Consider the following 11,026-nt stretch of genomic DNA (forward strand, 5'->3'; position numbering starts at 1 on the left):
ACTCAATATGAGTGATCAGCAAGCTTCATTTTATTGCCCGAATAGCCTAACTTTCACACAAGATTATTGGTCAAAAGCACTCAGACAAACAACTAGAAGAAAACAAACCTACCTGCAAGAAAACAACCCCCTTGTGATTAGCAGTCACATAGACCTTGTCCTTGAGGCCAGCTACTGGTAACAATATTTTCCTGAATTCCTCAATTGGGCGATGTGGGAACACTGTCATGGGAACTTCTCATAGTTGCCCTGGTAGCTTGGTTTGCTCAGCTACAGCAAGCCATGGGATTTTTGCTGTTTCAAAAAATCCCTCAACAGTTACACTCTTCAAGTGACACTGTAAAGTCAGTGGCATACGTGGCAATATCAATTACCATAAAATCATAGGATCATCTAGGTTGGAAAAGACTTTCAAGACAACAAAGTCCAGACATGAACTTGACCTAACAATTCCTATCATTAAACCATGTCCCTTAGTGCTGTGTCCACACATACTTCCAGGGGTATTTAGGGGTAGTACTCTACCACTCCCCTGGGCAGTCCCTTCCAATGTCTGACCACCCTCCCCACAAAGAATTTCTTCCTGATGTCCAGTCTAAACCTCCCTATGCACAAGTTGAGGCCCGTAACATTCTCCTTTGCTTTCCTAAGGTGAAAAATAAATGTTTAATTCACTCTCCCTTATTTTTGGTCTTCCTCCTTTTTGTTTCTTTGAAATTAGTGTGCCAGAGTTTGAAGAGCAAAATTTTCTTTTTTCATTATTACTTTTCTCTCTTATATACATGTGCTGTCTTGGTACATGGAGAAGAGTAAACTTTCTGAATACTGTTTATCAAAATATGTTTTCCATTTCATTTTGTTTTGGTTGATGGTACCATTATTAGAACCTCTTCCTCTGTATTACTAACTATTTCATTTATCTTTTGCAATCTAAAAATGCATGTGGACTAAATATATATTTCATCGAATGTAGGTTCAGCATAATGCAGATAAATCTACTACACTGAAACTAGCAGATTTTGGCCTTGCAAAGCTGGTTACAAAACCTATATTTACCGTTTGTGGAACACCAACGTATGTTGCCCCTGAGATACTTGCTGAGAAGGGTGAGTGTATACATCTATAATTTCTAGTAAATCATCCAGTTGCTCTTAACTTTCTAATCATGGACATATTCCATAATGTTTCATCCTACTGATATGTCTTTACAGGGTAGGAGGTTGGCTAGCAGCAAAATCAGTGAAAGGAAAGAAAACCTCTTAGCTTTTGACAAACACAAGCATGATATCAGTCATATTTACATTATTGTCTATGTGATATAATTGTGATTTCCAAGCAAGCAACTTACTAAATTACCATAGAAAATAATTGCTGAAGTGGTGAAATAAGCAAAAGTTTGTCTTGCAACCTCAGGATAGTCACTCCCATTTTGTGACTGTAAACCAAACAACTTTCCAAGGCCCTCTGATGCAAGAGGATGGTGAACATGTATGCTAAATACATGTAACAAGCCAAAGCATCATTCACATCAGAGAGAATTTTGTTGATTTCGTATCCAAAAAGACTCAGACCTGGAAAGGAGTAAGATTTTGATGACTCAAGAAAAGCTATTTCTGTGTCTTGTTCTGTAGAGCTGGGTTGAACATCTCCAGTTATAGTCAACTTCAATGGAAACTTGGCACTCTTAGTGCTTTTTTTTTTTTAAAAAAGAGAAACTTTTAGAAATATGCCCCATGTTTTCTCAATTAGTCTCCTGTTGACATTGGCCTTGTAAGACAGACAGTGATTGTGAAACGTCTTGAAGAAGAGAGGCACTGTGTGAGAGCTGTGAGTATTAACAGAGCAGATTCACTTGCAGAAGTGGTGTACCAGCCACTTACTCTTCTGCTGACCTTGTCTTTCTAAGAAGCTAAACAAAGCTTCTCTGTTTCGTAGAGAATAAAATGAAAAAAGAAACAGCTCCTACCAGTCATGAGTTGTGTTTTTTGTTGTTGATGCTGCTGTTTGTTTTTGTTTATTTTCTAAAACAAGACTTAGTAAAAGATGTTTAGCCATGGTTTGTATTTTCTTCCTTAGGCTATGGGCTCGAAGTAGATATGTGGGCAGCTGGTGTGATCCTTTACATTTTGCTCTGCGGTTTTCCCCCATTTCGCAGTCAGGAACGTGATCAGGAAGAGCTGTTTCAAATCATACAGCTGGGTCACTATGAGTTCCTTTCCCCATACTGGGACAATATTTCTGCAGGTAAGTGTGGTGGTTTTACTCGGGTGGGCAGCCGAGCTCCACCACAACCGCTCTCTCATTCCCTCCCCTCCTCAAAGAGGAAGGGGGAGAAAATACAACACAAAGAGCTCGAAGTTTGAGATGAGAATGATTTAATTAAAGGGAAAGGGAATGGGGAGAAAAAGAAACAAAAGAAACTATAAGGCTGCATGGAAGCACAGAGAGAAAGAAAAAGTTATTCTCTACTTCCCATCAACAAGTGATGTTTGGCCTTGTTCTGGGAAGCAGGACCTCAAAACACGTAGCGGTTGTTCAGGAGGACAACCCCCTCCCCCACAAAAGCCCCCCTTTTTATTCTTGAGTGTTACATCAGGTGTTATAGAATATCCCTTTGGTTGGTTTAGGTCAGCTGCCCTGGCAATGTCCCCTCCCCATCACTTGCCCACCGCCAGCCTGCTGGCTCTTGAGGACTTGGAGGGAGTCCTGATGCTGTGCCAGCACTATGCAGCAATAGACACAACACTGGAGTGATATCAGTGCTGTTCCTGCTATGAGTGCAGAGCACAGCACTGTGTGGGCTGCTGCAGGGAAAGGTGACTCCATCCCAGACAGACCCAACACAGTAAGATTCAACATGTATACCAGCTCTGAGAAGCTCTTCCCTGGAGTGGCTTGGACACAGAGAAGCTGCCTTTTGTTCATGACAGAGATGTCCGTTAACTTTGGGATGTCTTACAGGTCTGTTTTATATGATGATTTCGTATTTGCTTTAGATCTCAATTTAGTCCTCTGGTGGTATCAGTCATGGTGAATCTGAATATCAGGACTGATTGATGTAACTGTTCCTTTTCTAAGGCAAGAAAAAAATTTTGCTCAGCCGACTTGTAAGAATTATCTCTGTAGGAAAAAAGGCACCAAAATTACCTCCAGTGTTATGTTACCTTTCTGTAAAGATGTGTTTAAAAAAATCTCAAGAGATGAAAATTAATTCTTTTCTCTGCAGAATGCAGTGTGAATTTTCTATTGAGATCAGTGGGGTCATTTCTTCCCTCTTGTAGGCTAGTAGTATCTTTTCTGCAGTCTTCAAAATCAGACAGTAAAACCCTTGTCTCCTTATAAGATCTTTTAAAGAGCATACTCAACAGAGTTCTATGACTGTTGTGCTCTGAGGTATAAGATTCCCATTGCTAGTTCCTGTGAATCAGAACACCTAGCTGCATGCCTTCAGCATTCCTTCAAGATTGAATTCTCTTCCCTTTTCTCTTTCTTTGGGGGAAAATGGTGTGGAGATTTAACATCTGTCACTAGTTCTAAATCTAGTTGCTAAAATATTTCCTGGGGATAGCCACAAAAAAAATGTTACTGTAAAACTAGTAAGAAAGATTAGAAAGATGCTTTGTGTAGGAATAACCACCAATTTTATTTTCTCTTCTTTTCTTTCTTTCATAATAGCAGCAAAAGACCTCATAGCCAGGCTGTTGATAGTGGATCCCCAAAAGCGCTACACAGCACGGCAAGTACTTCAGCACCCTTGGATCAGAACAGCTGGAAAAACTAATGGCAGAAACTTGCAGAGGGAAGTAACAATAAATATTGAGCGTCATTTCCGGACCCAGCGCCGAAAGGAAGTTGTAGATGAGGACACATGAAGTCTCTTCAAGCTCATCTATTTGTCCCTTTTTATAGATTAACATATTATTTGTTTTCTTTTGTAAATGAATTGAGCCCTTAGTGTATAGATTTTGCTGGCCATCATTATAACTCTCCTTGATTCTGAGATTCTGAATAAGGATAGAGATCTAATTTGCATCCCCACCCATGTGATGTCACTTGGGAGCGTCTCTGACAGCAGTGGATACTAGATATTTCCTGGAGGGTATACATTATTTTTCTTTAAATGCTGATTAGAACTTTTACATTATATAATGTATATCTTTTTAGATGGCAAATGTTTGCTTCTGCGGCCAACATTAGTGGTGACTGAAATGTGTTTTCTTGTCTTGTTTTGTATGATACCTTCAGGAGTTTTGCATTTTGTTTTTTATTTTATAATGTTTTGTCTTTATAACATTGTCAAAATGGCTGTCTGCATACACATCCTGCACTAATTCTTAAACCAGCTTTTCACAAGTTCCTGCAAGCAGTGAAGAAGGTGAGGGAATTATTTTTGTGTGTATGTGTGTGTATATATATACACACACATAAAATATATATATTATTTAGCTGTAGTATATGTTAAATAAAATGTAAGATACTGTTTATTAAGTTGTAAGTAAAGAAAAATCGTTGTAGGTGAAATGAGATATTTTATGGGAGATATTATATCTCCCTTGGCAATATATTTTCTTTGGATGTTCTCAGGGACGGGGCAGTAGAATGTACAATGTTTCTGTTAAACTATCATGGTTCTGTATAGTATGGTAGTTTCATTTCTTTATAAGAAGAGGTGGGAAGATACCATGACTGATACGGTTTCAAGGCTAGAATAATAACTTTTAAAACATTTTTGTTCCTACTCTGGGAAGTAGGAAGTTAGCAGTTTTAAGGAAACTATTCCCAAAGGTATACTTACAGAATGATAAACCAAGCTTTTTTTTCATACTGAATTTTTTATTAAGAGCCATCCACATCCATCTGTGACTCCCTCATGCTGATGGAGAAGAGAGAGCTGGAAAGCTCCTTCTGTGACTTAAGTTAGCCCTTACTCTTGTGGTTCCCCTCTCATCAACATCCTTCAGAGCTGAATTGCTTTTGTACACTTGTCAGTGTAGGTTTTTTTTTTGTTTGTTTGTTTTTTATGTTGCCTTCCCTTGGGTCTCTTTTTCCTCAATTCTGTAAGAATAGGCAATGTAATGAAATTACATTAAAGTTCAACTCAGGAAGAGCAACTTCTTGTTAGTCTGTGGGAAGGTCTCCCAGGGGACATGTCATATGCTTCGTTGCTTATGTTATTTTTAATTGGATTGGATGGAATTTTAAAGAAATCCTTAGGGGGGAAAATGCAGCCCTGAGAAGGGCCATGACCTTAAAGAGCTTTTGAATCTCAAAAATTTTCTTTAACTAATCAAATCCAAAAAGCACTCTAGTTGTCTGTTTTATAATGCTTTGTCCATGAATTACATGTGCTAGCAAATAATATTCACAATAAAATTATCAGTAGTATTAACATAAAGTTCATAGCTTGTAGAATTGAATGAAGGTGTCTTGTAATGAGATATCAGAAGCATTTCAGAATCAGTAGAACATGTTCATAACTATAAGAAACAGGATATTATTTTTGCTGAGTGCTAAAATTGTGTGTGAATTTTCTGAATTACCAAAAAGTGTGTGGTACTGTCATCATGTTTCTGTTTCAAGCTGTGACAATTTTTTCCTCAAAAATGATGTATGAAAGTAGAAACAACTTGGATCTTACAAGAGAATTGTGTTTTCAGTTAGTTGGCTTGTTTTAATACGTATTGAATTAAGACTTGCTGTGGAATCCAACAATTTGTAAAACAAATGAGTCAAACCTTTACTGTATGCCCAAGTGGTATTTATGATATGTCATACCTCTGCTTTAGAGACTCTGAGTTAGGAAGACTTTTCCTGTTGAAGAATGGATTTAAGTGCTTTCCTGTGTGTATCCTCATATTCTAAATCTGTTATGTGGTCTTTGAATACTAATAATAACTTCTCTGCTAATTTAAGTCTGTCTTGGATGTGGAAAAATAGCTTCTGACTTGCAATATTATATTTTGTAATTATTTTTTAATATAGTAGTTCAGGAATAAAGTTTGAAATGACAAAAAAGTATCAGCAATGAATCCGATGGTATGGAGTTTACTATGGGTTGCCTTGTTGCCTTTAAGAACACGTCTACAGCCTTAAACCTGGTACAGAAGATAAAGAATTTATTTGCAATAAATATAAAAGTAATTATTTTATCAAAGATCTTATTTTTCTCTCAAGTTCTCTAGGTTTTAGACTTCTTGAACACAGACTGTGCTGTGTGCTGCTATCACATAGTGTCTGTAAGCGCCAGTGCTCATGTGGCAGCACTGTAGGACTGGATTGGTGATGCTAACAGACCAGTGGCATTAGGCCCTCCTTCAGGTTGGAGGCTCAAAAAGCTGCCAGGTGCTTCTCAGGGCTTTTGCCACCTCCTGTATCTATCGTATTTAGATAATCCTTCCTTTCTTCCATTGCTTTCAATGTTCTTGCTCTGCCTCTGTGCTGCTGTAAACTAGTTTCCTAGTCATTCCAGATTACATTACCTGAAGTCTTGGGAATGTGTGTGATTTTGATGAGCTCAGCCTCAAGCATTGCTTGCTGATGTTGACAGTTGGTAAGATTAGAGAGGACTCAGACAAATGAAAAAAAAACTTGGTCTCAAAAATCTCTAGTGTCCCCCATATCTCCTGTTGTCTCTTTTCTTCCTACAGCATGACATTCCAATATAGACCTCATCTTTACTGTCTGTAAGACACACTTTCTTCTGCATGAACCTAATTCATGTTACAGAGGTGAGTTTTTATTTGCAGTTTTTCCTTTCCACAGAAAATGAGGTAAGAGCTGTAAGATAGCAGGAACAGGTCAAACTGCAAGACTTTACAGACTTCTAAGGTGTCAAGATCCAAACATACATTTAAAGAAGCAGATCACCCATATTTCATTTCCTGGTGACACACATCTGTGAGTTTTCTTTTTACTGAGCCAACACTTAAAATCAGTCAAAGCTTTCAACTATAATAGTCACAGTGCAGAATAGCTGGGCTCTATGTGAGGGTGTATTTGCTACCAGAGATTATCAAAAGGATTGAAACATTTTGAACATTCTTGAAAGCCAGTGTAAATACAATTGTGTCATAATCTTTTCATGACTCTATTAGGAGTTTCTGAACATTAAGTCCAGGCTTTCAGTGCCCAGATTTGGGGTATTAGTCAATCTGCTTGAGAATGTAGTAAATTTGCTGCGCTTATAAACTGATCTTCCCAAAGAAGAGTATAAGTCTCTCTCTCTCTCTCTTTTTTTTTTTTTTTTTTTTTTTTTTCCTCCTGTCTCCTAGATTTATCTTAATTTCAGAAATGTATGGACAATGTTTTTCATTTTCTGGCTGTGCATTCCTCTATTCTGTGCAAGTCTACCAGTACAATGAATTACTATTGATGTTCTTGCTCCTGAAAGTAACACGGGCACTTTAGCTGGACTGGCAGGACATGTTAATACTTATTGGTATTACAGTATATCTTGTATGCAACTATGCCAAAAATGTTGTTTTTCTAAATTAAAATATAACTTTTCCATTGAAGTCTGTAAGATATTTTTTCCCCTGAGAAAAACAAGCTATACAGTGGATGTTATGTTTCAATATTTCCAATAAATTAGGAAACAATTGCCTGGGCAAGTATTTTGAACCTTTTTTTATTTTTATTATGCCCCCACCCTACGCCCCCTTAATTTATAATTTATTTATTTGGGTAATGTTTCTTGTAAAAGTTGGCATGTTCAGTAAGTATTGTGTGTGCTTTCATTTACACATAGAAGAACCCCTTATAATGCAGTCTTCTGAGCAGTTAAAAATGTAAACAAACAATCCCATTAAAATCAACACAAGTCTTTGCAATACTAGAGCTGAGAGAGGTTCCAACACTATTTTTGTCCCTGTATGTCACGAATGGTTTCCAGTAGGATATTAGAGCAATTGTGATAAGCATAGCTAGTTTCATTGAAGCATAATGCACACAGTACTAAATTTTGTAATAAATCCTCATTCTGTAAAATACAAAATTATTTAAAAACATGTTTTGTTTGTAGAAATGGGCATTGTAGTTGAAATTGAGTTGATTGCAGAAGTGGCTTTTTCAAAGAGTTTTAGTAGCTTGTGTATAACTCATTTCTGTTGCTAAAAAATGTTTTTCTGCAGGCCTGCAGTCTTGGTGGAAACAGTAGAAATAAAAATGCATCCAATATATTGATGGTGTTTTAGAACAAACTACCTTCTCTCTGAATGTGAGCATGTGAGATGAAGTGGCTGCTACTGTGAGAATCAGTACACACTCTCATTTATTGTGTATTGGTACTTAGAGACCACAGCCACCTCTCTACTCTGAGAATTTAAAATACACTGCAATTTAAGGGGTGTACATAGGGGTCTGATTAAAAGTTATTTAATTCTTCCTTGTTAGGAGTGTGTTTCCCATGCTACTCGTAGTTGAAGTCCACCAATGTTTATTTGTTTTTTTTTTTTTAATTATTTTTTTGAATAGGCCATTAATGTTGTCACTGCTACATGCAATTTGTTCAGAAAAGATGACCCCTTGTATCATCCGGTCTGGTGATTCACTCTGTTCTTTAGCAGTATAAACAGCTGTTGTATTCCTGCAGAATTTTATCTTTTGAAATTACAGCTGTTTTTGATAACGTAGAAATTAGAAAAACAGGAAAAAAGTGAAGCTAACAATCCTAAATCGTCACTGGAAATATTTTTGTTTTTTGAATGCGAAAACTGAAATGAAGAGCTGAAACTACCTAAAAATGTGAATAAATTTAAAAAGTGTTCTTGTAGTAAGTGTTTCTGCAATCCAAGCAATGTGAATACTTTGCCTGGTGAAAACACTGAGCCATGCAGTACCTTAATAAGGATAAGTATTTAGGTGCAACAAGAGTCAACTTCCAGAAATGCTTTAAGAATGCTGTATTGAATGAGGGGTGTAGGACTGAATAAGTTCTTCTAATCAGTGGAAAAAATGGTGTACACTGTAAGCAAAAGTTTCTTTCTGTGTTGTTATTGCTGTGTTAGTTGGTAATGGTTTCTAGATTTCAGTGACTGACATTATATTGTAAGATGGCATTTCTAATGGAAAAAAAAGCGTACAACATTATCTAAAGTGTTTAATGACAAGGATTTCAGAGGTGATGTTTTTTCTGGAAAAAACAGAAGTGTATGATGGTTAACTGATATAGTAAGTTGTTAAGCAAACCCTATTGCTGCCTCTTCAAAAAATGCAATTCTGTCATCCTGACATTGTAATGCTTCAACATGTAGGTTTATTATTTAACAGGCTCAGAAGAAACCTCTGTGCATAGTGTAAGGACGGATTTAGATGTCTCAGTTACATTTTTACACATTTCAGCTTGTCGGAAGCATACTGGCAAATGTAATGTTTGTGTGGTGACTGAGGGGTGACTGAAATATATATTATGGACCTGTCTCTCAAATGGAAGTACAATGTTGCACCCGTACAAATACAAGAAAGTCAGGCTGTTTGGAAAAAGGCCAGCATATGTCCCACTGGATTATTATTTCTAGGTACTTAAAAAAAAAAAAAAAAGTTTATTTTGTTTTAGCTTTTCCTCTTAACTTTTTCCAGTCCTCTGTTTTCTTGAAGTAAATAAATGCTGTAGAGAAGTTGTAAACAAGCTTTTATCAGTGAAATAATAATAAAAAAAAAATCTTTACCCTTGCTGGTGTGTAATGTTCCTATAAAAGTTCCCCACTGGTGTGTAATGTTCCTATAAAAGTTCCCCAGTCATTTTGGTGTGCCTGGGGATAACATGCTATAGCAACTGCTAATGTTCTCCCACCTGGAACACAATTCCATAACAATGGAACAGGAAGAGTCCCTTAAAAGAAAGAAAAACAAACTGCTCCACCATGTAAATATGTGATAAATTATTCAACCACGCAATAGTTTTATGGAAGTTTATACTTAAATGTTCTCATAACTCGCACAGTTAGTGTGCAAGGGACAAATAGTCAGAGCTTGGTGCTAGAATGTAATACTAATAAACTTATGACAGATGAATCCTCACATAAATTTGTCAAATGTCTGGGAAGGTTGTAGAACAAAAATATTTCAAAACCTTGTTTTTCAGTTCACATGGAGAAGGGATGCAGGAAATACGAGGAAAACGAACAAAAATACTCAGGTAAAGCTCTTAATGGCCAGGAAAATGAATCATTTTTCTGATTGCTGAATGGACTGCTGAATGTGGCAGTCACTGCAAGTGATCCTGCATTTCTTTTGTATTGAAATACTCATTTTAAGCTCTGAGGGTGGGATCTTAAAACTTACTAGCAAGAGGTTCTGATGATCACTTTCTGTGATATTAATGTTAAGATGTCGGCAAATGATAAGGTTTCTGCTTCTGCAGTAATTAGTTTTGATATTCCCACCCTTCATTTAAAGTATCTCCTGCTGCTTGATAATGTAGTTTTTCAGGAAAACAGAGACAGATTTCTATGTCATTAAACTTTGTTCCTTTGTACTTCCCATCACCAGATACCATCACAAGCATCTTACAAATATATACTTTGAAATTTTAAGATATTTTAGTGTTTCTGAGGACAGTTCTGGGAGTTTCAATGGGTTGGAGTTGGTGTACACCAAGGGAGACTTTTGCCCCTTGGTTGTGTGTAACTATTCTTTGTAGGGTGATACATATTCCTATGAGGCATCTTGGGTCAGCAGCTTCTGTGGCGAGTGCGTGTTTGTGGTAATTATATAGATGTAGTATTCTGTGATTGCCCCTTTTTGTGGTGTTCGTACTGCTGCTGGAGTCATGTTATTTGCCAGTGTTACTACTACCTTTCCATACAGAGGAAAACAGAACAAAACCAACAACCAACAACAACAACAAAACACAACAACAGAACACCCCAAACACTATTCAAAATGAGCTAATAAAAAGTGTCATTAGGTCATTGTTTTAATGAATTTGCGATGGGACTGGTATAATTTGTACTTACAACTAATCAGCCTATATCAGGAGGATACTTCGGATGAACTCTTGGACGGATCCTGTACAGATCCTGTGTGA

The 11,026-nt window shown here is 37.0% G+C and overlaps 1 protein-coding gene across 1 annotated transcript in view; it reads left to right on the top strand.

Annotated features, from left to right (window-relative positions):
* Positions 1–4,102, top strand: part of DCLK3 (doublecortin like kinase 3) — a 28,521-nt gene extending 24,419 nt beyond the window's left edge. The window contains exons 3-5 of the mRNA XM_084306982.1: positions 974–1,106; positions 2,077–2,244; positions 3,676–4,102. Coding sequence (XP_084163108.1) covers positions 974–1,106; positions 2,077–2,244; positions 3,676–3,872 — 498 coding nt within the window. The 3' untranslated portion in view covers positions 3,873–4,102. The remainder of the gene's footprint in view (positions 1–973; positions 1,107–2,076; positions 2,245–3,675) is intronic.
* Positions 4,103–11,026: the final 6,924 nt, after the last annotated feature.

The sequence above is a fragment of the Netta rufina genome (genome assembly GCF_964035555.1).
Source record: "Netta rufina genome assembly, chromosome: 2".
NCBI classification, from domain to species: domain Eukaryota; kingdom Metazoa; phylum Chordata; class Aves; order Anseriformes; family Anatidae; genus Netta; species Netta rufina.